We start from the raw sequence: 27,664 nt of genomic DNA on the forward strand, positions 1-27,664 counted from the left end.
TCGGGTTCTGAAGGTTACATGCCAAAAGCATGGCCTGGTTTGCTTCCTTGGAAGTGACAAGAGCAATGTTTTCTCTTTATCTACCTCGTGGGGCGCCTACCAGCCAAGGCCTCAGAGGCTCAGGACGCTGCAGGCCAAGAAGAGGCTGGAACTGGATGGGATTACCTTTGGGGAAGAGGGGTGACTACAGGCTTGGTTCCTAAGGCAGCCATTCAATATAACATACCCAAAGGGGTCTGGCAGAGAGAGGCTTGATTCAGGCCCTTGCCAATATCAAAGAAGGCCTCCAAGCAGGAAGCTCTGAGCAGCAATAACCCTTGGAATCAAACACTTGGCACTCTACTGGGGAACTCAGAACAAGGTCCTGAACAGTGACCAGGGGTCCAGAACACAGAGTCCAGGCCCTGGGCAATGAGACTGGCAAAAGCCAGGCTCTGCTCAGGGTAGGGTTCCTGTGCTAGTGGAACTGGAAGAGAGGTCAGTGTGGGAGGGAGAAAGCATTTAAGAAAGGCAAAAGGAAGGCCAGGGTTCATCACAGCCAAGGAGCCAGGCCTCCAGCAGCCCACCAAATGCCAGATCTGGAATCGCAAGAGGTCTCAGGGACAAGGGAGGTTGAGGAAAGGTGGAAAAGGGCTTCAGGGACAGCAGTCCAACAAGAGTCAAGGAAGGGGGGTAACGGCACCAAGCAAAGGAAAACTGAGAAGGAAAGAAGAGGCAGGTCTGTTAGGCTGAATGGCAGGAATACTGAGATGAATATAAGACATCGTCCTTGTTAACCATTGTTGCGGGGTGCGGGGAGGCGGGGGGCGGGGAGTAGTTGTCCAAGCAGCCAAGGGCAAAGGAAAGCAGAAGAACCAGAAGAATCAAAGACCCAGAAGTATCAAACAACATGACGATTTCGTTGGTTTGACACAGATGTATTGCAAGGTGCAAGGGAGAGACTGGTAGAAGGTGAGGCTGGATATTGACAGGGGCGGTATCAAGAAGAGCTTTTTATGACAAGCCCGAGATTATAGACATCATCCTAGATGGGAGGCCAAAAAGCAAAGGTATACATTCATCCCTATAATAATTATTTGCTGAGTACCTACTGTGTGCTGGGCACTAATTAAGGTGATGGAGACACAGTGGTGAACAAGGCCTACAGTCACACTCTAATAACCGCATTCTTTGCACAACTAGCTGTGGAGATTAGGGATTGTGTGTTTCTCCTACCTCTTGAGGGCAGAGGTTGGGTCTTATTCTCCTCTATTTCCAGAAGGCTCAGCTAAGTTTCTTCCATATAGTACCTTTCCAATAAGTGTTTATTGTGGGAATGCTTCCTGTATTTTCTTTTTTTTTCAATTGAAGTATAGTTGATTTACAATGTTGTTAATTACTGCTTACAGCAAAGTGACTCAGTTATGCATATATACATTCTCTTTCATATTCTTTTCCATTATGGCTTATCATAGGGTATTGAATATAGTTCCTGTGCTATACAGTAGGACCTTGTTGTTTATCAATCCTATACACACCAGTTTGCATCTGCTAATCCCAAACTCCCAATCCATCCCTCTCCCACCTCCCTCCATATTTTCTTAAAATCTTTTTTTTTAAATAAGAGCATAATATGATCAGATTTATATTTTAGTACATCATTTTGGCAGCTGGGTGGGGGCACCTAGAAGGTGCACAAACTAGAGACAAGGGGTTCTCAACTGAGGGGTGGTCACTGTCACTAGGCAATAGATAATGGGGGTCCAAGCTAGGGGAACAGTGGTGTAGATGGAGGTAGTTTTAGTGCCCTGGCCAATCGATTCACTTACAGCTCACTCAGCCTTCACAGACCTTGTATTTCTCTCATAAAACCACTGCAGCCTCCTTTGAAGACTCTGTTGGCTTCTGTTTTCACTCTAAACCTTGGCATGATTTACTTTCACCCTGGGACAGCCCTGCTTTCAAGGTCAAAGCCAACAAAAGACAGCTGGTCAACTCCAGGGTGACCCCGGGCACGGCCTGGGGCAGTTGTAATGCTGCAGAGCATGGTGGTGACACACGAGGTCACTGGAGTTTAAATCAGCGCTGATGAATTTCCTCTGCTGCTGAGAGGAAGCACCGGAGACATCCTTGCTGTTGATGCTGATGGCTACCTCAGAAGACAGGAATTCACCCTCCCCGGCCCTGCATGGAGATTGGCTGTGGGTTACCAAGCACCTGGCCTCCGATATTTTCACTTGTTCTGATTCTAAGAAGTATTTATCACAAAATCCAGGACAGTTCTTTGTAGCTCCTAAGATCTCAAGTGATTAAGACAGAAGAGCAGCTCTGATTCAGACTTATCACAAAACCTGTGTCTGAAGCATAGAGTGGCTCACTTGTCATGAACCCAACAGTAACTCTTTTGTACAGCCCTTTAGAGTTTATAAAAGCCCTTTTATAGCTTATTTGCATCTTTCAATAGCTCTGTAGGCAACGTAAAGCAGATATTAGTACTCCCATTTTGTAGACGAGAAAACTAAGGCTTGGAGAGGTTTTGACTGGCCCAAAGTCATATGAGTTGTCGGTGACAGAGCAGAAATTCCAACCCTGGTCTCACTCCACATTCAAGCCTCTGTCCATCATACCTCCAACTCTAGCAAGCACTAGGGTTTACCACAATCATGAGTTAATGTCTCTGTCCCAGTCCTCACTGACACCAGTCCTTTCCTTGCTGCTTTTCCTCATAAGACAATGACCCAGATTACGAGTCTGGAGGGTGCTACCAGGTCTCCGTCAGACCCAACTACCGTGCAGCGATAGCCAAAGCCAGGGCCCAGGGCCACATTCTGATCAGAACTGTCCAGAGAGGGAGCTGTTGGTACACAGGGCTAGCTATGAGAAGGAGGGCTCTGAGAGGCAGATTCAAGTCCCTGTTCTGCCATGTAGTATATAACCTTAAGCTCATGACAGCTTTCTCTTTGAACCTCCATAGAATAAGGGCAGCAACATCTGCTCTACCCACCACTCAGGGATCAGAGCCAGGAATGGAATATTTCTTCTCCCGTTTCCAGGCAGTTACCAGATTGTGCTGGATGCACCCACTACAGAGTAAAGCAAACTAGCCCCTCCATGGAGGCCTCCCTGCAGTAACCTCAACACGCAGGCAGACAATTTGTCTTTCGATCTAAGCAGGAAGATTTAAGCCACCCAACAGGCGCTCTCACACGGTTTCAGCACACTTCTGCTGATCGTTTACTTTGTACCGAGCCTGGCCCTAATTATGCAAAGATAAATAAGACAGTGTGGGCCTTCAAAAGACTCTAGGTTTGATTTAGAGACGGACATGTTAATGAGTACTGTATTGCTAATAAACACGGTATCCCAGCATTGGGCAGCAACTTTGTCTTTCTGTTGTGAATTCTTGGCACACTGTACGGTGCTGCCCACAGTAGGATGCAGTAAACATTTACTGAATAAATAAATAAAACTAACATAAAACATGACGACAAAGGGTACACACACTTCAGTGAAAGGATTGCTCTTCTCCACCCGGAAGCTTCCATCTTCCCATATCCCCTTTTCTCTTTACTCCTGTCCTGAAAGAAAAGGATCCTTCCTTCTTGTCAGAACTAACCCCTTCACGGTGATTTCCCTCCTCTCCCTCATCTCCTTGGAGGCCTTGCTCCAGCCATCCTGCCTCCCTCTTGCATCTGTCCTCAGAAGCTTTCTCTCTCTTTCTTTCCCTCTCTCTAATCCTTGCTTTCAGCCTTCTGACCCACCTCAGGTTCCCCAAGCTTACAAAACTAACTTGAACCAAGCTCTCCTTTCGAGTTCCTGAGCTCGTGCCCATCCTCCTTTGACCACCGAATCTCTCGATTCTGTTGTTTGCACCTGCAGCCTGTATTTCTCCTCACCCTTTCATTCGCCCCACGTCCTTCGAAGCTGCTCTCAGAAGCGTCACCACCCCTCCCCAACACCAAGGCCAGTGGTCTTGTCTCAGTCTCCAAGCTCCCTGACCTCCCTGCTGAAATCCCCTCGGCTTCTGCGACACTGCAGCTCCTGGCTTGCTTTCTCCCTCTCTTGTCAATACTCAGTCTCTTTCTGGCTGCTCTTCCTCTGCTTTCCTCTCAATGCAAGTTCTTGCCAAGATTGCCTTGTTACTTCACATTAGCTCCCTTGAGAACTAATTTAATGTCAAAGCTTCCAACTCAGGAAGGCTTTCCAGTCACCACCTCCACCGCAACCGCCCTGAGCCCAACCCTGCAGAGTCCAACAGAACCACAGGGACTAAAAGTGCAAGAAAGAAAAGGTCCCCAAGGATAGGGGAAGGGATGGGATCAACATGGTTTCAATGTCAGACTCTCTCACAGCCTCTGTCACATTCTGCTTGTCCTGCAATGAACTTATCTTAGTTCTGCCACCAGCTCACAAGCTCCTAAGACAGGATCCGTCCCACTCTTCTCTGCTCCCCACATTCGGCGAATGTAGTGCTCGGACAGACGGGCACACATAAGCATTTTCCAGATAAAAGAAGAAAAAGTGAAGATGAATAGGCGTGAAAGCACTTGGTAAATTGGAAAGCACTAAAAGACTAGAAGCCTCACCATCAACAGACTTCATAAGAAACTTCTGGGTTGTTTGGACACATTGCAGCATCGGTGCCTGTCCTCTGGCTCTGCATGACATTTGATGCCCAAATGCCTAAGAACATGGAAATGCCTATTCCGGAACTGGCCTGGGATTGAGAGGCACAGACTACAGCGACAGAGAGAGAGAAGAGGAGCTGTAAAGGGTCTCACCCTCTGAGACCACCTCTTTCTCATGTGCTCAGTCAGTAAACATCCACTAAGCACCTATGAGGTGCCGGGAGCTATTCCAGACACTGGGAACACAGCTTTGAATAAGATGACGAGGGCCCGTGCCCTCCTGGATATTATGTTTCAGTGAGAAGAGATGATAAATACAAATAAAAGAAAACAGCAGGTAGTAAATAAATGCTTCTGTATCAGATGCTTTACCATCTCTTTCAAACAAAACAGCCCTGGCTGGTGGCTCTTTCTCTCTCCTGAGTGTTCACACGGACAAATCCAGTCCCCTGCTTTGAGGTTTGTTTTGTGTTTTTCTCCCCGTTAGGTCAGCAGCTACAGCACAGATGTGCTAGCTTCTCTAATCTCCAGCAAAACCGTGTTTGGATGAACACTGCCACCCCATTTGAGGAGGCCTCTGAAACCACCACACCTGGAAGGTTTGGGCAGCCTGGCCGCCATGGTCTCAGAGGCCTACTGCCCCTCTGAGAAGAGCGATGATGCTGCGGATACTTACCAGGGAGCTACTTGGGGAGGCTTTTTCAGGTTGTGTTCATCTGTCAGAGCCCTCCGGACTCAGCTGATCGCTGGTGGTAGATTTCTGTGTTATTTAGGGCACTGAAGTCCCACAGTCTTGACACAAACTTAAAATTAGAAATGCATTAAATATAGGAAAGGAGGAAGGTCATTCAGGAAAGGCAGCCTTCCGAGGGAGCTGCAGGACAAAGACACCCTGGAAACTTCCAGGTTCATTAATGTGTTTTACACAGCATTCCAGTGGTATTTCTCCTTCAGAAATAACACTGTGGAAAGCGTAGGGGACTGGCTCAAACCTCAGCTAACACAGCGGAGTGAGTGACTCTGCAAACTAAAAATAGCTTCTTTCCCACTCATTCTGACAGATTTCACTTAGACCCTGTGCACAGGCTGATTCTCCAACAAACAGTTTTAGTCCTGCAGCAAAATGAGGGCTGGTGGCATTTGGGCTTGACAATTACCCAATCCCTGGTTCGACTCTAGTTTATTTCCACGTTTCCTGCTGTTGCTCCAATGGCTGCGTGTATGCACACACGTGCACGTGTGCACTGAGCTCCCTGCCTGGGATTTGGTGCTCCTCAACCAAACGTGGGCAGAATTCAAACCAGGAACATGACTCAGGACCATGGCTGCAGACTGAGCCCAGAGCAAGGTTCTCAGAAACACCGGGAAGGTTCTTTGTCTCAGGTCTTCTCCTAATTCCCAGCTAGCCTCTCTGGGCCTCAGTTTCCTCAATTATAAAAGAAGGGTAATCATTCCTATTCTGGCCTATTTCACAGCATCACCCTGGGATCAAAAGAGATAACGTATGCAAGAGTTATTTTCCTTTAGACATACTCCTATCAGAAGGATGGATGGCAGTGATGGGGCAGGTGAAACAGGCAGCCAGACTACAAAACTAGGCTGGACCACTGGAAGGGACAGGCATCCCGACTGTACCAGGAGCTAAAAGCAGATCCAGATTCACAGCCTTAGCTCGTGTTGTCCCCTCTGCCTGGAATGTCCTTCTCCCTTTGCTAAACTCCTACTCATTTTTAAGAACCCAGTCCAAACACTTCTTTTTGTTAGTGTCTTCAGAATAAATTATTCCATCTTCACTGCTCCCTTAGCCTTTCGTACACACCTCTAACAGCACTTTTCACCCTATAGGGTAAGGAATTTATTTACGTACGTGGAAGTTCTTTGAGGGCAAAGATTATTCTTTATCTTTGTATCCACTTCCCCACCCACCACCAGTGTGTGGTCAAAGCAAGTGTATGGTAAGTGTCAACCAATGTTCACTGGGTTGACAAGGAATGGACAAGAACCCAAAGCCAAGAAGGGGGTAAACCCAGGAGACACGCACACAGGTGGGACAGCAGGCACAGAGCCAGTGGAGGGGGTGGCAGGAGGAGAATCCAGGAAGGTAGAGTCACCAAGGTCTGCCTGTTCCCAGCAATAAGGTCACAGCCACAGGGACGGGAGTCAAAGCCAAACTGCAAGTCCTGGGAGGGCCAGGTGGGAGCATCATACTAAGTCCCAGTGACCTAAGATGGAACAGGAAGCCCTAGGGACAAGGAACAAGGGCAGAGAACAGAGCCAAGGCAAAGAGGCAGAGCAAGGCTCAAGCGGTACTGAAGTCTGGAACTTCTAGATTAGTTAACATTCCCAGGTCTGCCAAAGTTGAGCCAGCAGCATGGGGTTGAGTGATCTTGGCTATGACACCAAGGGACTCTAGAGGCAGGAGTCATTACAAATTTAAGTAGTGATCGTTTCCATAAAATAAGAATCAGAGATGGAAGTCCGGACTCTTAGATCTATGAGAAACTTTATAGGAATCACCTGGTCTAACAACCTCAAGCTACGTATCAGGGAACTAAGGGTAAGGAGGAAAGGGGTTTGCCCAAGTTCACCCAGTCAGGGCAGAACCATGGCTAGAACCCAGGCCTTCTGACCCCCAATCCAGACCTTGTCCCCCAGAGGCTGTTGACCTCCTGACGGTCCCACTAACCAGGCCTCCTGATGGTCCCACTAACACACCAGATACCCTGCTGTAGCTGCTTCAGAATCTTAGGGGAGCCCCACTGTACCCACTGAGTACAGGCACTTCTTCCTGTGAAGTGCAGGCTTCCACCTTTGAGTGGACTTCGGAGCCAATGTTCCACAGGAAATGGCCAGGGAGCACCCCACCAGGAGCTTGGAAAGCAAAAAGCTGCTGGTGTGTATGTTTGCTGTCAGAGAGCAAACGAACAGTGCGTTCACACGCACCCTGCCCTGACATGCGCATGGGGGTAATCCCAACCACGGTGCCCTCCCTGGAATTTTCCAAGAGGGGCTAGAGAGGGCCAGTACCTAAGGCAAAGCTGACAGTGCACAAAACATACAATCTTCAGTCTTCAGCACCGTAAGAACATTGAACAAAGGCCCATCTGGTTTAAAATCTCAGTCTTTCTCAGGCTAGAGATGAGACATGGCTCAGAAGAAAAGAACTGAGACTCTCAGGTAATCAGAGACCCTGACTCCCGGAACTTTCGTGCAGGTGAGGGTACATATGCACCGTTACTTCATCCATACAGAACGTATGTGAGCTTCAAGTTCCTCAAGTCCAAGCCCCAGCCCCACTGTTTACCTAGTATGTGATCCAAGGCCAGTGACTTACCCATTAGTCTCCTTATTCTTAAAGCAGTGATTATAACACCTGTGCCCAAGCTTATTGTGAAAAGGAAAGAATATATGTAAAGCATTTAGCATGCTGCCTGGACCATAATAACCACCAGGTAACATTGTGTTTATTTTCTTTCTTTTGTTCATGGGAAGGGCTGGTCATACCACAGTCCAGCTCTGTCTACCTGTGCTTTCCCCTCCAACTTGGCTGTCTCTCTGGACCCTTCTGGGCAGACATCCTACCTGAGGCCTCAGCCCAGACAGCTCACTCCTCCCTCTGCTTATCCCTGGATATAGAAGAAGGTAACCGGCCAGCTATGGGACACTCAGGTCCTTGAAGGTCAGGTTACCAGTTTAGTCCAAGGCTGTTCCTGTCTCCCCAGGTGTCTGTGCACCTCCCTGGCCAAGCTCCTGCCAGGGTATCACACAGTTTAGCACAGCTCTTGTCTTTTCCAAGGTGAACGCACCCCTAGCAGCTTATAGCTCTGGCCCTCCAGCAAATAGTTGCCTGACAGGCCAGACCGGGACATGAACAGCAGAGAGAATTCCCAGACCCAGTCTACCAGCAGGAAACAGCCTGGGGTCTGAACCTGCAGTGAGACCAGTGAGAACACACATGAGCACCAGCTCCCCAGAAACCAGAGCACAGATGGAGGGGAGGACGAAAATGAAGCTGCCATAGGGCTCGGGGCTCAAGCCGACTCCTCACATTGCCCTGCCAAGAAGCTAAATAATTTAAGTCACGTCAATGTGAGGCTCTTTGGCTATATGCTTACACTGGCCATGTCTGTTGCAGTGCTGCACAGTGTGGCCACCACACAGCATTCAAAGGTTCCAAAGGGAAGAAGAGAAAGGACCCAAGAGTTACTGAGTGCCTGGAGAGTGCCAAGAACTTGGCATGTAATCCTCATCGATGACCTTCTGTGGTAGGTATTATTACCCTCATCCTACCAATAAAACCAGAGATTCAGAAAAATCCATGAAGCCTCTATGCCTCTGCTGTGCTACCTGACCACAAAGTCTTAAGTGTTCTGGGAAAGAAAAGGAAAGCTAAAGAGTCTAAAGCACCATATATCAAGCTCTCAGCACCTTCCCTCACTAAGCAGACAGTACTAGCTTAAGTACTGCGTTCCCTCTTTCACTGGAGTCAACTTCTTTCAAACAGAATCTAGAGAAATACAGCAAAAGCCATGAAGATGCTCATGGCCTTTGCCCCTGCAATTTCATTCCCAAGATTTTGCCTTAAAGAAACAGTTCAACAGGGTATTCACTGCAGAGTTCACTACAGTGACCAAAAAAAAGGGAAATGATCTAAATGTCCAACATTCACAGAATGACTTGGAAAATCCCAGAATCTTCAAATCATATATTATACAGCCATTTTAAATGATCTTTAAAGACCAAGACAAAACAAAGTATTTGTGATAAAATAAATTACCACTGAATAGAAAACATTATAAATGCCACCACTATAACTTTGTATAGTATGTACATGTGTATACGCAGAAAAGGAATATAGTTGTGTTAGGGTGGTAAGATTATGGGTGGTTTTATTACTAGTATTACCATGTCTAAATTGTCCTTGTGGTGTTGTTCAGTGCCTTTACAATTAAAGAAAAAGAGACAGACAGACTGACTCAACCCAGCACCAAGGAAAGGCCCAGGAGGACCAGGGCTGGGATGTAAGGCAGAAATTGAGAACCGTCCTACATACCCGGAAGGAGGAGGCCAGGCAGGCCCCAGGGGAAGGGAAGCCCTCTAGGTATGGAGAGGGTTGTAATTAGTCTGATGCTAATTACAGAAGTCTCACTAGTTTATTAATTTTTTTTTTTTTTTTTTTTTTTTTTTTGGGGATCTAATTTTTTTTTGACAGACTGAATGAAGGCTGAATTCCTTCATTAAGCCAACTTGGGTTCAGAGGCACATTTCCTGAGTGGCCATCCCCATTCTTCTGAAAAACCTAGCCCTTTCTTTTTCTTTTTTTTTTAAAGGACAGCAGTAAAGTAAAATTTAGTAACAGAAACACATACCCTGGAGAAATTAAGACTCCTGCCTTAAATACAGAAATTCAAGACATTTCAGGGAACTAAAGGGGCTTGAATAAACAACTGAACTACCATGTTTTCTACACTGGGAAATATAAACAGAAGAGCAAAATACTCAGCTTAGTATTAACGGCCCCTCTGATCAGGTTCCAACCTTCTGACATTACTTCATATTCAGCCCCACAGACACACCGTGCTCCAGCCAGACAGAACTAACAGTGCTCCCCAAACACTTTCTTCCCTTTCCCACTCCCCTGACTTTGCTCCAGCTGCTGTGCCCATTGGAAAGTCCTCCTCTCTCTCACAGTGCCTGCTCAAGTCTCCCCATCCTCCAAGGCACAGCTCAAAGCCGTGTCCTCCACAAAGCCGAACCCAGTCCTGTACCCTGAACTCATCTCTCACTCTCTGAAGTGGATCCAGAGTCCCTGGAACCTTTGAAGGAGTCACACACAGTCTGCCCTGCGGCACAGGTATCCAGGTAACTGCCTTTTCTACCATATTAAACCCGAGCAACTTGAAGCAAGGACCCCTTCAGGCTTCTGCATGGAACCCACCATAAGGCCTAAACTATAAGCACACAGGTAGGCTCTCAGTGAATGCTCCCCTGAAAGATAAGGAAAAGAAACACATCACCTCTGCGGAAAGAGGTCACTTCCTACCTCAGTTGCTCCCGTTAAGCAATGCAGAGAGGAAGGTGTGCTCTTTGATGGCCTGGAGCAGCGGAGGGATGGATCCTGCTTCTTTGGTTTCCAGCCTTCATGAGACTCCAATGTCCTCCCCAGTTGACCGTAGTCTGCTCGGCCCCAGGTAAACACCTTGCCAGTTTCTAAAAAAAGAAAAAAAAATTATTTGAATTAAGGCTATATTCCACAGCTGTGCTCTCATGGGTAAGAGAAGAATTACAAGAGAAAGTATGATCATTAATTTTGGTACCAACTACTATGTAGCAGGAGCCTTCCTATCTTCTTGTAAAGCAAGTGTGCATATTCACGTGTTTATAGATGTGGGAACTGAAGTTCAGAGAGGTGAGATGTATGACTTAACCAAGATCAAACAAGGGCTGAGTGCCAAAGTTGGATTCCAACAGAGGCTACTTCTACAGGTTGGGTTCCTGCATTTTAACAGATATGGACATGGCCACAGAGAACACCTCAAGGGCATTGTATGGCCTATGCACCCTCTCCCCTCCCCCACACCCTCCTTGTACTTTGCAGGGACAGAGGATGTCTGTTCTCAGGCTCCCCTCCCTCTCACCCAATCCAGAGCCCTCTGTCAGCCACCTTGAGGTTCCCCAGGCTCCGGACTTGCCCCAGGCCACAGTCTCTCAGGGCCTTACTCTGAGCTCAATTAATGGCCAGTTTCATGTGTTTTTCCCTCCATGTAACATCGAGGACCTTTCAGAGTCTATGGTCTTACCCACAGGAGCAATTCTAATAGTCCCAAGGTGAGTGCCTATGTGTGCTAGAGGGAAGGGAGTGAGAGAAGGAAAAAAAAAAGACAAAATCATTTACAGCCAGAAAAGCATTCAGTCCCCCAGATGCACCATCTGGGAAGCTGGCCAGTGCTAAAGACGAATGAAGAAAATGAAGTTTGAAAAAAAGAAATGGCCTTTTTTCTCCCAGATAAGAGAGAATTCACCAAACTTATTCAGCTGTACCAAGTGCCACATTTGTTATTTCAACAGAAACGCAAAATCTGATGAGGCATAGATTATTAACAGATTCTCTGCAATAAATATGCATAACCATGTGCGCTGTATAAATTCTTTATACATGTTTATTTTAACAAAGAGAAACTTTGCTTAAGAGACAAAACACCAAGTAATGCATATTAAATTCTAGACAAATCTACTACATACTCTGTGTTTAGTATCAAAGCTTCATCTGGTCCCACATTCAACATATGGTTTATAGTGTCAGTTAAAAAACAACCAGAGACTCATAGGGGAAATGTCAGAATTTTGAAGGGGTACAGGGCTCTGCAGGGATACAGTTCTCAGGATCAATCTGCTCACGGACACCAAAATAGACACCAAGAAGTTCTTCCAGGCTTTCTCGAAGAGGGAACAAAGTCTGTGCAGCCCATGGGGTACCATATATATTACAAGAACAGGGAGAGGGTCCATTCAGATGTGTTATTTCATGGCCTCACAAGTGTTATTCCTTTTGCCATGGATGCCCTTTCCTTACATCATTCATTTGATAAACTATGGCTCAACCTTCAGAGTCCAGCTCATGGACCACCAGTTTTGCAAAACCTTTCTTGACTTCTTAATTCTCCACAGAACGGGTGAAACCCTCCCTCCTCTGATCTACCTTTACTACTGTACTCATCAACTACTAGGATCCCATTTAACAGGTGGGAAAATTAAGGTTCAAAGGAGTGACCAGCCCAGGGTCACACAGTTAAGCCACACTCCTTCTACCAGCTCATGGTACCACTCTGTATTGGTTAATCACACTGGCCCAAATCACTGCATAAACACACTTGCTTCACTTCTGTAGGATTAGCCCCCAAAAAAGCTCATGTGCCCAGGACCCACAAAGCATCCCAAGCTGGCAAACTGTCCCTCTGCTTGAGCTGGCTGGGATTTACAACCAGACTGCCTTAGCAGAGAGATTCCCAAGAAGCCAGAGGATGAGACTGTTACTTCTTAGGATCCTAGCGTTCCTCTGCTGAGAAGAACTGGCAAGTTGCTAACTGCAAGACTACAGAAAGAATTATGTTATCACAAACCCCACCGTGAATCCTTTCTTATCAAGTAAAACATCTTAGAACCTCCTCTGCTATTGATTATTGATGTCCAAGACAGGCAAGACTGCCAGAATATGGTGCTACCATGATTACATTTCCAATAACAATTCAACCATTCCACTTATGTAGCACTTTTCACCTTCAAAGCACTTTACAAAGATGAACTAATTAATCTTCATGCTCCCTGGGGAGGCCACAGACATTTTATTACAGACAACCAGGCTGACTGGATGGCCAGCCTTTGGGTTCCGACCTAAGTTTGTGCAGTCAGGTAGGTACACTCCCTGAAGCTGTCTGTCTGCTTCTCCCCAAAATATACTCTGCATCAGAAGGCTCACAGGGACAGAGGAGGCTCTTTTCTTTTTCCTTTAAACAGACATTTATTGACCACCTCCCAGAAGCTCAGCACATTAACAGACAATATCTCAATTAATCCTCATAAAAATTCTGTGAAGTATAGATTATTAAGCTTATTTTACAGAGGAGATTTGAGAGGTTAAGTGACTTGATCAAGTCCAGAAAAACCCAGCCAGTGGTAAAAGCAAATTATAAATCCTCTGTCTTCTGATTCCAAGACCAATGGCAGATCCAATGATTGCACAGCTGCTGTCACAAACTGATGAAACCTGGCTGATGAAACAGCCATTCTGACAGTGTTTGAGGAGGGGGGGAAACTCAGATTAAATGGATATGTTCTGTGTACCACCCAGCTTTCCTCACTAGAATGGCCTCCTTCCCAAGAGACCATGCAGACCTCAGAACTATAAGCAGTGAAATAAAGGCATTAAACACAAGAATTACGATTTTTTAGGTCACCTGGAGCAAAAGAAAACAATGAATCCACATACAAAAGATGTTCATTAATGCACTGTAGATAAATGTCTGCCTCGAGCTGAAGCAAGCTGGCAAATCCAAGGACATTCAGATCCCAAATGTATGACAAATGAATCTACCTTAGATTAAATAATAATTATATATTACTGTGACAAAAAATAGATACATTAATGCCATCCAACGAGTATAGGTATGTGTCTCCAGATAAATGGGAGAAATGACAAACAGCTCAAAATAAAGTCAGCAAGTAAAATATAATTTAAAGGCACACGCATGCGAAAATTAACAGAATAACTAGGGAGCCAAGAAATATACATGGCCAAGGGTCCCAACGCAATGGAGAAAACAACGGGGCCAGATGAGTGGTATTGACAAAGACTGTCTAGGGAGCTTGGAGGGAGCATTCCAAGCTGGAATTGCCCCGGCAGGCTTGATGGAACAAGTGGAGTTAAGGTGAACTTCTGGAAAGGAAAAGAAAATGGGAAGATCAGGGAAAACGTTCCAGGAGTGGGGAGAGGGGATAAGCAACGACAGAAATCCAAAGGCACAAGGTGGGGCAGGTGGAGAGAGGGAGGGTCACGAGGCAGGGCTGCGGAGGTGAGTCGGGGCTGCCAGGCTGGGGCCACCTCAGGGCAATGCCAGGCTCACGGTCTGGACCTCACCTTCCAGACTCGTTTGCTTGCACTCCCTTATCAGCAAAATATTTTTAACATACCTCTAATACATGTATATTCATTTATTTATTAAAGTATACACTTACATTATACACATATGGGAATTATAAAGGTACCTTTATTCAAAACTATATAGTGAAAACACACTCCAAAAGTAGAAAATTTAAAACAATGAGATAAAAACATAAAAGAAGTCAGAATTTTCTCTTCCCACACCCTGGCAATTCATCTTGCATGCTCACTTTAGGAACCACTGCTACATAGACCATGGGGAGACTGCAGACTTTTGGGCAGGGGTGGGGCCTGATGAAATGAGTGTTTGGGGGATGGTACATTTGGCAAAGGATTGCAGGGGGCCAGTAATAATAATACTCATACCTATCACTTCCCTCCCCAGCACTACTATGTGCCTAAGCATTCTGTTCTAGGAACTCTCTATATACTGTTCTAAGCATTCTCTATGCAGTATTCTGTTTCCCCTCCCAACAGCCCCATCTTACTGACAGGGAGAAGGTTCTAGGAGTGGGAGAGGGGACAAGCAAAGTCACAGGAGTAAGTGAAAAGGGAAAGAAGGCAGGAAGCCACTATAGTGACACAAGCCTAAGAGGCATCAGCTAAAGCCAAGGTTGAAGTTGTTGCAGGGGGGCAAGAATTTGCAAGGCTTGGCACCCCATTTGACGTAAGAGAAAGGGAACGGGAGGAGATACACAGCACTCTGAGATTTCTGGATTTCAAGGTTAGTGGGAAGGTGGGGGTGTGCCATTAAAATATAAAAAGGCGCAGAGGGTGCTAGATCAGGGGTTCCATTGACAGGAGTCATGCGTTACCAAATGATTTAAATCACTTGGGGCCCTGTGCAAACATCTTATCGAACAAATACAAATAAAGGGGGAGTGAATGAGGAGAAAGAAAATGAGGTGCAAAGCCCTGGGTGCTCTAGGATCAGAGAAGACACAAAAGTGGGGGTGGATGCGGAATGGTCGGGGAGCCAGCTTCCTTCACCAGCCAGAGGGCTGCCCAGGATGCTGGTAGGGGCAGGTGCTGCAGCCACAGCAACGGGCACAGTGAGAAGCTGCTTCAGCGGTATCTGGGTCCTCAGGGAAAGATGTATTTCTACCCTGTTCTGGGAAAAGGGGTCCTGAAGGTGATAAGAAGATAGATTACAGTGTGATATAAGGAACATCCATATTTTCCTAACATAATCTGTCCCAGAAGGAAACAGAATGCCATTGAAGATATCAAAATGGAGCTATAGCAAATAGAGGTAGATGTTGTAAAAAGAATCCCATGGGTCAGGCAGAAAAAAGTCCATACAACCTCTTTAGTCCCTCCCACCTCAAATGCTTCTGGAGTACACACACACACACACACACACACACACACACACACACACACACACGAGGAGGCCTCTCTGCACCTATGAGTTATATTTATTATATAATTTATCCGTTTACAAACACTCGTTACTCTCTGGGTTAGTAATTCTAAGTCCTTGGAGTGTAAGAACCTCATTTCTATAACCCATCCTTTGTTCTGCCATGTGGACAGAGACTTTATAAAAAGGCACTTGATGATAAAAACCAAGAACTTCGAACACCAAACTAACGGCCTGAGAGTCACCAAGCTTAGTCTTCCCGTGCAAGGAGGAGGAGAGGGGAGAGCTCAGAGGACAGGGGCCGGACACAGGCACACCAGGCTGCTTCCCCCACACAGACGTGCTATCCTGCTCTTCCTCGAGGCTTCCAACACCCCTTCCCTCCACCCCCGCTCTCTCCTCTACCCCTGAGCCCATTCACCTAATCAACTTGTATTCATTCACTCTTCAACTCTGCTCAGTCCTCAACCCAGATCAGACTCTTCTGTGCGACAATCTCAGAGAAGCATGTTCCTCATCTTGGGAGAACTTGTCTCAGTTTATAACTGTATGCTCATTAGGAGGACTGTTGATTAAAGTCTGTCTCGTCCTCTAGAGACTCAGCTCTGTGATAGCAGGGACTGTTTCTGCCCATCCCTGTATCCTAGAAAAATGCCCAACACAGAGTAGATGCTCAATAAAGTATTTGTTGCTGGAATGAACAAATGAACAATGTAACCATCTCCTCCTACCTACTTCTTGCTCCCAACTACTAAACTTTATCATTTGTTGGCTCCATAATCTTAAGCAAATTACTCAACGTCTGAAAAATGGAAAAATAACACCTTCCTTGTAGGGCTGCTGCAAGGATACTTTTTCATATAGTGCATGACACATAATAGTAAATGTTAGCCACTATTACTACTATACTCCCAAACTGAACACCACAGCCTTACCAAGGATTTCCATCGTTCCACCCCCAATTTCTACCAATTTGTCAAATCTTCTCTGCCAGCTGCCAACTACCGACATGCTAGGTAAGTCTTAGGTGAGTCATCATCTTTATCTTACTGATAAAGAAGAGGAAGAGCACTGAAGGCTTCACCATTGGATTTGGGGATTTTTGTAAGATACAAGCATAGTATATGGCACATCGCATCACACAACACAAATAAATTTAAACCAGGGGGTAAAAAGGAAGAGAGTGGAAGAGAGCAACAGAAAAGAGATGAAGCAAGGTGAGCTGGAGAAGATAAGAAGCTTTAACCAGAGACTCAGAAGATCTGGATCCTAATCCTGGCTTCTCTCCAAGGCTACGTGACTCTGAACACATCCCTTCCCTCCAGGGGCCCTATTTTTCCCATCCATACAACAAGAGGACTGGGATCGATGACCTCTGAGACATCTTCTTGGTCTAAACTTTAATAATGATGTCTAAAAATCCTCAGGGTCAAATGAGTGGTGTACAATTTAATTTTCTTGGCACCTTTTGAATATTTAGTCTGACCAGTGTCCTTGAATAAAACATCCACTCTAATATCAAAGACCACTAATATGATTAACAATTTCTATTGAAGTCTAGTTGATTTACAATGCTGTGCCAATCTGTGCTGTACAGCAAAGTGACTCAGTTTTACATATATATGCTTTTTTTTTTAATTGAAGTACAGTTGATTTACAATGTTATGGTTATCAATTTTAAAATTTGGGAACTTGGCTGTATATCTTGTTTGTTTTTGTAAAATTTCCCAAGTCTCCAAAGTTGTATCATGAATAATATCACATAACAAAAGGTCTGAAATTTTTTTAAGTTAATACAGGAATAAAATTTCCAAACATGAGATGTCCAACTAAAAAGAAGAGAAGAAGCAGCCTGCAAAGAGATTGAATAAAAACATAAGGGCCTGGGGAGAATTACTTATTGAGAGCCGACTCTGTGTAAAACTCTATTTTAGGCACTGCCATGAAGTTATATAATTTAATCAACACTGAATGATTGGTGTGAATCCCATTTTACAGAAAAAGAAACAGGTCACAGAGGTTTAATGACTTGCTCAAGATCACACAGCTTGGAAGTGGCAAAGCTGCAATAATGGTGATGATAATAACAATAACTGATGTTTTGAGAGCACTTACTTCATGCCAAACTCTTTACATGGATTGTCCCATTTAGTCCACAAAAACACCCCGTGAGAAGGCATTATTATAATCCTCAAATTACAGGGGAGGAAACTGAAGCATAGAGGGAGGTGAAGTCTCAAGCTCAGAGCCTCCAGCTGTCCCCAGTCGGTGCCCCCAGTCACTGCCCTGCAGGGGACCCACCAGTCCGTGTGACCCCAGCTCCACTTTTCATTGGCCCACACTGCCTCTTTAAAAGTGGACAGTCCCAAGGACTTCTGGAGGTTGTTCAGAGTCACAGGGACACCTGTGTGGGCTAGGGGCACAAAGACAGCCCGGCCAGATCACTAAGGGAGCATCACCCTCGGCCTATACGGCAAAGATCAGAGTCCTAAGACGTGCCAGGCACTCCACACGGCTGCTCCATTTTCACCACTCACTTCATTAGCTGTCAAATCAGGGGCACTGGCGAGAGAAGTCCAGACAGAGTGCACCTGAGGAGCCCCTGGACCAGCTGTAGGACGGTCTGTATCACGCAGGATGGGGGCTTCCCAGACAAAAGCAGGGAGGACTGGTTTCTTCTCCAAACCTGGGGAGGGCATTGCAGGAAGCCCTGGTCCTAGATTGTTTGTGTATTTGGCTCCCTTGCCCTCCACAAGCCCCTCCCTCCAAGTACCTCGGTTCTCTTAGCGCTGGGTGACTGCCCCTTTGCCAAGGGCCTGCTCCACTTCCTCCCTCCCAGGCCTCAGGGTTGTGCTGTGCCCCAGCCTGCACTGCTGGTCGGCCTGCTTGTTCCACCCACAGAATTCCTTCTCATCCTCAGGGCCTGGCTCAAAAGCCCCTGCCTCCCTAAAGTATTCTATTATCCCCTAGTCAGAATGGGCCATCCGTTCCTTAGGAGCCACTGGCATGGTGCTTGTACCCCTGTTCTAACTACTATTCTATGCCACCAAATATAAGCTCATTTGATGACATGTCTTACGTTGCCCACTGTCTTAGTTAAGGTTCTCCAGAGAAACAGAACCAGTAGGTTCTATAGAGCAAGATTTATTATAAGGAATTGGCTCACATGATTATGGAGGCTGGCAAGTCCAAAACCTGCAGAGCCGATGTCCAAGTTCAAATGCTGTCAGGCAGGAGAATCCTCTCTTACTCAGAAAAGGGTCAGCTTTTGTTCTATTCAGGTCTTCAACTGATTGAATGGGGCACACCCACATTAGGGAGGGCAATCTGCTTTACTCAGTCTACTGATGTAAATGTTAATCTCCAAAAACACCCTCACAGAAACACGCAGAACAACATTTACTAAATATCTGGGCACCCGTGGCCCAGTCAAGGTGACACATAAAATTAACCATCATATCCATTGAGGGGTAGAGAACAGTGATCCTTCCTTATGTTGTCTGTATTCCTCACAGCACCTAGCATAGGGCCTGACCCAGAGCAGGTGCTCAGTGTTTGCTGGAAGAAAAAAGAGTCACAGGCATTGCTCTTACCACAAGCTTTTATGTGCCACCAAGGATGTCAGAGACCATCCCCTCCAACTACCCAAAGAGAATACAAAACTAAGGAAAACAGATGACTCTTCACACAGACGAGTCCGAAACAGAGCCAGGCACTCTCAATATTCAACAAATAGTTACTGAGTACTTTCTATAGGCCAGGTGCTGTCCCAGGTGCCAGGGGCCACAACAGTGAATGAAACAGACAAAACTCCCTTCCTTGGCAAAGCTGACATTCTAGCAGGGGGAAGACAGACAATGGACAAAAATCACATAAAACATATCCCCTGGCAAACGACTTTAAGTGCTATAAAGACAAAGTAGGAAAAGGAGACAGGAAGAGCTGGGGAGGGAGGTGGAGGCCCAGGACAAGTGCCCAGCTCCCCACTTCCTGTCCAGGGCTTTTTGTCTATAGCACACCACATTTTTTAAAGGAAGAAACTTAAATTGAAGAGCCCTCACCCGACTCCTGAAGGGACAGTGAGACTTGTTCTAACTACCTCTCAGGACTATGATGAAAAGGGAGACAATAAACATGAAAGCACTTTATAAACTCTAAATAGAGGTGCTGGAAATATCATGACTGTCACTCTTTCTCTAAAGCCAGTTTGCAAAGAACCATCATGAGAGGCTGGACCGTGAGCCCCTGACCTGAGGGGCTCTGGCCCCTGCTCTGGCCCAGTGCTTGGGCTTCCTGCTCCTCCAGGAGCCCAGCGGCACATCAGGCTGCCAGTCACACCTAGCAGTCACTTGGCACCCAGAGAAAAAACATCCCTGATTGAGGCCGGTGCCTCTGCAGATGTTTCCCAACTCATTTCACATTCCAACTCCCAAGCTTCTTCACACACTTTTAGACTCTTATTAATAACACTTTAAAATGTAGATTGCTGCCTAATCTTAGCTGCGTAATTAAAAAAATAATCTTGCTTCTCTCCCTCCCAGCAAGAAAGGAAACCATACCCCAGGGCTTCTGCAGCTAAGAATCACACCCTGCAGAAAAGCTAGCAGGAGGCTGCAGGTGGGGGTGGGGAGGACGGAGGGAGGGAATGGGGGGAGTTGAAGCCAAGAAGCAAGTCTAATCCTTGATTTTGGAGAAAATGAAAACGAGGCTGAAGGAGGCGAGGGGTTTGCCCGAGGACACACAATGTATTTTGGCAAAGCCAGAACCCGAATCCCAGTTTCCTGCTTCCCAGGAACCTCTGTCCACTGCTTCGTGGGGGGAGGAGAGGAAGAAGGCAGATGTGAAGTCCTTGAAGAGTAGGAACCTGTACTTGTGTCATTCTCCGTGAGCACTGCTCACTGCACAAGGAGAAACAGCTACAGGTCTCAGATGTTCAAGATGATTATGGGAACAAGGCTCAAAATTCTTGACATTCAGTTCAGACTCACAGACCACCAGAGCAGGAAGGGACCTCAGAGTACTCTAACCCTACCGTCTGCTTCTGCTTCAGCTGGGAAAAGTGCAGCCCAGTAAGGAAAGTAACTGACTTACACAAGGTAAGGTAGCAGTGGGTTAGAAGCAAAGCAAGACTAGAACCCAGGTCGCCCTGACTTCTAGCACATTCTACTCACAGCTTCTTAGAAAAATACGTCAACCTCTCAAAGCTTCAACTGCCACCTGCATTAGCTAATTACCAAAGGCCTCCTGGGCTCCTTGGCATAAAAGAGCAGAGACAGGCAAGGTCCACACGGCTCCTCACTGCCTGCTTCTCTAGCATGACTTCTTGGAAGGCCCAAGAGCAAGGTAATGGAAAGACACACATCTCTACCCCCATCACCTCAGGGTTCTCCTCTCCCCACCTAGCCCTGGACTTTGCCTTCAATTGCTGTCTCTTGCAAAAGATCATCAGCAGTTTCCATCTCTGTGAAGTTACAAAAAAAGAAGAAAAAAGGCCAAGCACTGAGCCCAGCTGTTGGTGAAGCTGCATTTTCCACTGATGACTATGACTCACAGTGCCCGAGCTGGAGGCTGGAGCTGGGAATGAGACTTGGGTGATTGGGCACAGCCAAGGGAAAGCCGCAGTTCCTAAGCACGCCTGGGCCTGCAGAGACGCGCTGCCTGAGTCCCTCGGGTAAAGTCCCAGCACCTGGCTGTGGGCACACAGCGACCCCTGCAGACCATCCTGAGGTCCAGCAGGACCAGGAGCAGGGCCAGTGCATTCTGCAAAGCTCACCATGGTATCCAAGCTGTCATGTTAGGAAACCAGGGTCCCACCTCCAAAACCCCAAGAGATCCCCCAATACTCTTTGCATCCTTGGCTTTCAAAGAGAAACTGGCTGTTAGTTAACGGGAGGCCCAGATTAAGATCTTCAAGCAGGGAGACAAAGGTTGCCCCCGATCCTTGGGTGGGCAAATAATTCACCCAGGGGTAGGAGCAAGGAGGGGAGGGAGCCTGTCCCGGATGCCAGTTTGTGGTCAACCAGTGAGAACGTCTTGGGACATGACTCTGGATGGTGTCTCTCAAATTTCCTCTAACCCCACCCCTGGGAACTGTCCCAAGTTCTTCAGGAGAGTTGAGTATTAAAGACCTATTGGGGCCTTAAGAGAGCTGCACTCACAGATGGGGGGAACTCTCCCAACCCCACCTGTAAGGACCCTGCGAGAGCGAGAACAGAGCAGCAGGACAAGGTCAGGAGGAGCCTGTGGAAGTGACGCCCACCCACTGCCAGTGGTCTGGGGACTTGCCACTTGCCTCAAGCAGTGGCAGTAAGGAGCACCACCAGAAGAGGCCATAAGGAGAACCTGCTATGATCAAGCACCCATCAGGAAAGGGAAGATAATCAGACCTGGAGTCCCAGTAATTTCAGTGAAAGGGGCCCTACAGGTTACATTCAAATTGCTCATCTGGAGGTCCAAGGCCTCGTGGTGTGAAGGGCCATCGGGCAAGATCCACGGTGAGACAGCCTGTATTTCCTTCCCTTCCACATCTGATCTCTCTCCCACTCTGCTCCCAGATCCCATCTGTCCCTCAGGCCCCAGAAAAAACACACTTTACCAGCACCCCACCCACCAAGAAATTCCACCAATGCGACCTTCTGTAAAAACCTGACTGGGTTTAAGATGACCTCCGAGGCGTTCACGTTGAGTCCCACTAGAGATGGTGAGCACCAAAGCTATAGTGTCTTCCCTGGAGAGGCTGACTTTTCCATGGCCAGGGACTGGGAAAGGCATCTGCTACACAGGATTTTTCATTTCATAGGATCAGCTCCAACCAAATCAGCAAAGCACTGTTACTATGGACCATCTGCCAGGACCCGGAAACAGCCCTGTTACATAAAGGGGCTGGTGTAATGAAATTTATTAAACTGGATTCTTCCTTCCTCCATAAAGGAGACGAAGCAATTACAGTCTCTCTTAGGAGATGCGCTGCAGGGCAGTGGAGGAGCCCTGGGCTAGAGACCCCTGGGTTCTAATCCTGGCCCTGCGTCCATTAGCTATGGGACCGTCTCCCTGGGCTTCTGGTTCCTCAAATTTCAAATAAGGATGAGATGGTCCCTTCCAGCATTAAAAGTCCATGACTTCTTATTGTTTTCACCAAAATGGCAAACAAAGTAAGCATACTTTGATATTAATTTTGTACGGTAGAGTTAATTTTCTGAAGAAGAGCAGTGCCTTCATACTTGCAGGCTAAAGGAGAAAAGTGCTGAGCGGAGCCCCTGACCCAGGGGCTGGCTGGAGGGAGATACACAGAGGAGAAACGAGAGGTTAGTACCTTCTATCACCCAGGCAGGAAAGGCCCAAGCGAATCACAGAGAGTTCTCTGGGAAGCAGTACAGTACTGTCAGTGATCCCGTTTGTGCACACAGTACTTTGCATGCACAAAGCGCTTTCACATCCAGGATCTTACTTGATCCTCACAATGTCCTCTGGTAGACAAGGTGACACTGCTGACCCCATTTCACTCTGAGCAAGGTAAGGCCAAGTAACTAGGTGGGCTGAGTCCATGTCTCTTAAGCTCTCTTCAGTTTCCTCACACGTAAAATCGGGAAGGAGCCTTGCTCGGCAAACTTTGGGTAAGGATTAAATAGATGATTTTGCAAATCCCTGGCAGAACGCCTGGCACACAAGTGCGTCCTTGGTAAACATGAATAACCCTTCCCCACACCCTCCATCTCCTCGGGGAGGTGTGGGAGAAACCCCGAAGCTGCTCATCTTCAGGCCCTTATGAAATGCTTCAAGACGGAAGGAAACACAACCTTCCCTGTGGCCTGAGACAGCTCCCCAGAGAGTGGACCAGTGAGCCAGGTAACTCCAGTCCCTACCAGTCTTGGCCTTTCTAATGGTTGCCCAGGTCATGGGGGAGAGGGTCCTCCTGGGAATCCAGAGTACCTCAAAATCAGCCACAGAGAGACCTGAGTAGAAAGCAGCCTGTAAGAGCTGCCCCGAGGCAGGGCCCCCCCTCCCTTGTTCAAATATATCGCCTCCACCCCGAAACCTTCAGCTGCTCCTTGCACTGCTCACAGAATAAACCCTGAATAAGGACCCATGCCTGTTATTCTTGAGGGATTCCAGTCCCTTCTGATCCTCTCTGGCACCATGTTAAGCAAACCACACCAGGGTGCACTTCCTACTTCTATACCTTTGTTTCCAGGATTCCTTCTGCCTGGAATGCCCTGCCCTCACCTCAGCTATTCAATAAATATTTGTTGAATAATAAAGTGAAGGCATGAAAGAAGGAATGTGTGAATGAGTGAATGACATGATATATACCCCCACTGAGGCAGCCAAATTAGGGATTATGATTCTCGTTTAACAGATGAGGAAATTCAGGCCCAGAGAGGTTATTGACTTGCCTAAGATCACACAGCCAACAAGGAGCCAAATTAGAACTTGAACCTGGCTCTTCAGGGCTCTTTTGGCTACCTCAGGCTTCCTCCTAAGGTAAAAAGTCACTCTTAGATTAGGAAAAAGCTGATCCAAGATTCCTCAAAATGGGCCGCTTTCATCTTGGCACACGTCCGAGAGCACTTTAAGGCACTGGCTGTCACTATGATTATTGAGAGTTCCCGTGAGACAGGCAAGGTCCCCTGAGAAAGGGCAAGCACAGTGCCATCTGTCAAGAACCTAAAAATGATGGCGCAATTACAGGCCGGTCACTTAATGCTCACTTTTAGAGAGCTCCTGGAACAAATCAATCTCCACCAGGAAAGAGGAGGAGGGTTCTTTGAATGGAAACTCAGCCCTCTTGCCAGGGACCTCCGAGCCCTTACCAGAACCACCCTGTGAACTCGCAGCATGGCCGGTGCGCCAACCCCCTGCCCCAGGGACAGATGGGTCAGCCGAGACCCCACAACCCTAGGGCACCAGGCATCACTGTCAGCCTCAGGGAACTGAAGCTCTCTCTGCCCTGGGCCTCTCCAAGAAGGTGGGAAGAGGGCAGGGCCACAGGCCGGTCTCCTGAGCACAGCCACTGAAAATGGCATCGCTCCCACATCCGAAAACTGCAGCCACTCCATGCAGCTAACCCTCATGGAGCCCTTCTTCTACGCCAGGGGAGATCCAGGGGGAATGAAACAGACCAAGTCCCTAACCCCATGGGGCTCGCACCTGGTGAGGGGAGAACGACGACAAAAGAGTAAACAAACAATGATGCTGTAGTTTCAGGCAGTGAAAACTGCTCTGGTGGAAAACAGAGCTGGGCGTGGAGTCGAGTGGGTCTGAGACAGGTGGAGGTAGTCACTTTCAGTGGGGTGCACAGCGAGGGCCTCTATGGGAGGTGACAATGGGCAGAGTGATGGGAAGGTGGCAGTCGCTACATGGGTGGGGCTCAGGGAGACCAGCACTCCTGGCAGAGGGAACTGCTGGGAGTTCATCTCCAGATGCAGAGAGGAAAGGTACTTGACCTCTTCTCAGAAGGCCTTCTACCACCAGACACCACCCCCGAACCTGCTCCACAAATACCTGCCCTTTACTGCTTCACAGGCCTCCTCCCCGCAGCAGCCCACCACAAGCTTTCTCCACAGCAGAGAGAAACATATGTGTTCCTCCCTGCCCTCCAGCCTGGGAGTTGCTTGCTACATTTCCAGTGCAGTTGCTTTGAGGGGAGGTGGCATGAGGAAGTAAAATGAGTCTGACCTTTGACATCAAACAGAGCATGGTTCGAGTATCTGCTTGGTTAACTAGCTGTGTTACTTTAGACAAGCCACTCAGCTTCTCTGAGCCTCCATTTCCTCACCTGGACTGCAGGGGAAATGAACCCTACCTCAGAGAGTTATGAGAGTACGTAAGTGGCAGCACCTGGCAGAGCACCCGGTACATGGTAAGTGCTTGGCAAAGATTCGTTCCCTGCCCTACTCTGACCCCCTTGGAAATTAAAAAAAAATTTTTTTTTGTTCAACCAACTGTGCTGACTTACTGCAATGTACCTCTGGCGAGGCCCATCTGTTGGGTGTGGGGACTCCGAGATGACCCTTGACGAAGAGGAGGGCCCTGAACCAGAGGAAAACTGGGCAGACAGGAGGGGAGCAGAAAAGACAAAGGACACGGTCCTCACTGCAGGTGGGAGGGTGGAGATCATTAGGACCAGATGCTCAAAGAAACCACAATCAAGGCAGACAGTTAACTACTGTACCCTTTCCTTCCCACCTCCAGCTCACTGGCCCAGGGCCCAGGCTCTTATCTCCTGACTCTTCCTGTGGGGCAGCCAGCTAGAGGCCAAACCCATCTCAGTTCTTCTAACAAGCGAGGAGATTAACTCACAGGGAGACCTTAGGTAACCTCCTTCCTTCTCTGGGCCTGGTAGTGACCTCTGGGGTCCTTTCAGCTCTGACCTTGCTAATTCTGACTCTGGATGCTGGCCATACCGGCCTCATCCGTAAGGCTATCTGCCTGCCCACTGCTGCCATCTGGTGGCTCTCCAGGCCCAGCTGCACTCAGCTTTGGCCAGGCTCTCTGCAAGCCCCTTATTCGAGCGCACCTACTTCAAAGGGTGAATCTTGCTTCTGCCGTAGCTGGACACACACTGCACTCCTCTGGACCACAGATCAATGGGTATTTGTTGCCAAACACGAAAACCAAAAATAACCCCAGAACTTCATCTCTCTAGCATAGATGACACAGCTGCAGCTGAGAGCCTGACCTCCCTGCCCAAACAGAGGAAGTAACCTGCCCAAGGTCGCACAGCTGCCTGGCTCCCAGACCAGCACCCAATTCTGCTTTACCACAATGCTTAGGGCTGGTGGGCACCCTGGAAACCAAAAGTAGAGTCAGCCCAGGGTCAAGAAAACAAAACCTTTGGAAGGTGGGAAACAAACTGTCAGGATTCCTTGCAAACCTCAAGAAATGGTAAGATAGGACATGTGAATATGTGAGCAGTGCCTGCAGAAATTCACTGGAAATAACAAACTGGAGGTGGCCAGGGTACCTCCTGACCTTGGAGGGCATCATTCACAAGGACGCCTGCAGGTCTTCTGTAAACCAGTCTCCAAGCACCACCACAGCCTGGATCCTAGGCTAGGCAGACCGCCAGAGGGCGACATAGGGTGAGGAAAACACACACATAGCATCAATGGGTTTGCATGGGCTTCCCCCACCAGACACTGCTCCTCAGGGTCGAGTTCTATCTTTTCTTCTCTATCTCCAGGCCTCTTGGCACCTGGCCAGAGGAACTGGATAAACGTGTATACAGGCAGATCCCTCAGATTCCTGCACAACCATGGGAACTGTCCACGCTCTATGGATTCAACTGATCACACTCTTGGCTCTGTCTGCAGCCTTCTTCTAAACCCTGTAGTACAGACCCTGAGAAAAATACTGTGACTTCAAGTAGGCCACTTGCCTTTTCTGGCCTCTATTATCTCACATCTGCATAACTGAGTTCTGCTGGATGATCTTCAAAGTCCTTTTAAATCTAAAATTCTAGAATTTGAAACCAAATTGAGGCAAATCAAAGCCACTCTTCACCTGCTGAGCAAATAGGACAGTGAGAAAGGGGGAAGTAGCCAAACAATGCTTCCCTCTCATGGTGTAACACTGTCACTACACCCTCTCAGCTCGGCCCTATAACTCAACTCCACTCCATCCTACCCTGAACTCTGAACCGGAGAAATCATCTTACAGCTAGGCAGCTAAGCGCAGGTACAGTGGAGCGAGACAGAAAGAAAGGACGCCAGGCTCAAGGAACCAATGAGGCCTCTGAGATGGTTCCACAACAGTGGAGAAATTCTCCATCTTTAGGAATGAGTGTATCTTGGAGCTCAAAGGACCTTTTGTGACCTCCAATTCCCCTCTCCAGATGAGGAAACCAAGGCTCAGGGATGTTCAGAAGGGACTTGCCTGAGGTCACAAAGCTGACTCATGACTGAGCCAAAAATAGATCCCCGCTTTCCTGCCTCCTTCAGCCTCTTGCCTCTTTTCCATGCAAACTCTCAGATGAGGTCCATGGAAGTGATGTGTCAAGGGCATATATATACACAGGAATACACCAGCAAAGAGGCC

At 47.5% G+C, this 27,664-nt stretch overlaps 1 protein-coding gene across 2 annotated transcripts in view; it reads right to left on the reverse strand.

Annotated features, from left to right (window-relative positions):
* SERGEF (secretion regulating guanine nucleotide exchange factor) overlaps positions 1–27,664 on the reverse strand; it is a 210,338-nt gene that overhangs the window by 152,237 nt on the left and 30,437 nt on the right. For both annotated transcript variants that reach the window (XM_024731574.1, XM_024731573.1), the window contains exon 9: positions 10,651–10,817. In XM_024731574.1, the coding sequence (XP_024587342.1) occupies positions 10,651–10,817 (167 nt within the window). The remainder of the gene's footprint in view (positions 1–10,650; positions 10,818–27,664) is intronic.

This window comes from Neophocaena asiaeorientalis, unplaced genomic scaffold (assembly GCF_003031525.2).
Source record: "Neophocaena asiaeorientalis asiaeorientalis breed wild unplaced genomic scaffold, Neophocaena_asiaeorientalis_V1.1 scaffold571, whole genome shotgun sequence".
Lineage (NCBI taxonomy): Eukaryota > Metazoa > Chordata > Mammalia > Artiodactyla > Phocoenidae > Neophocaena > Neophocaena asiaeorientalis.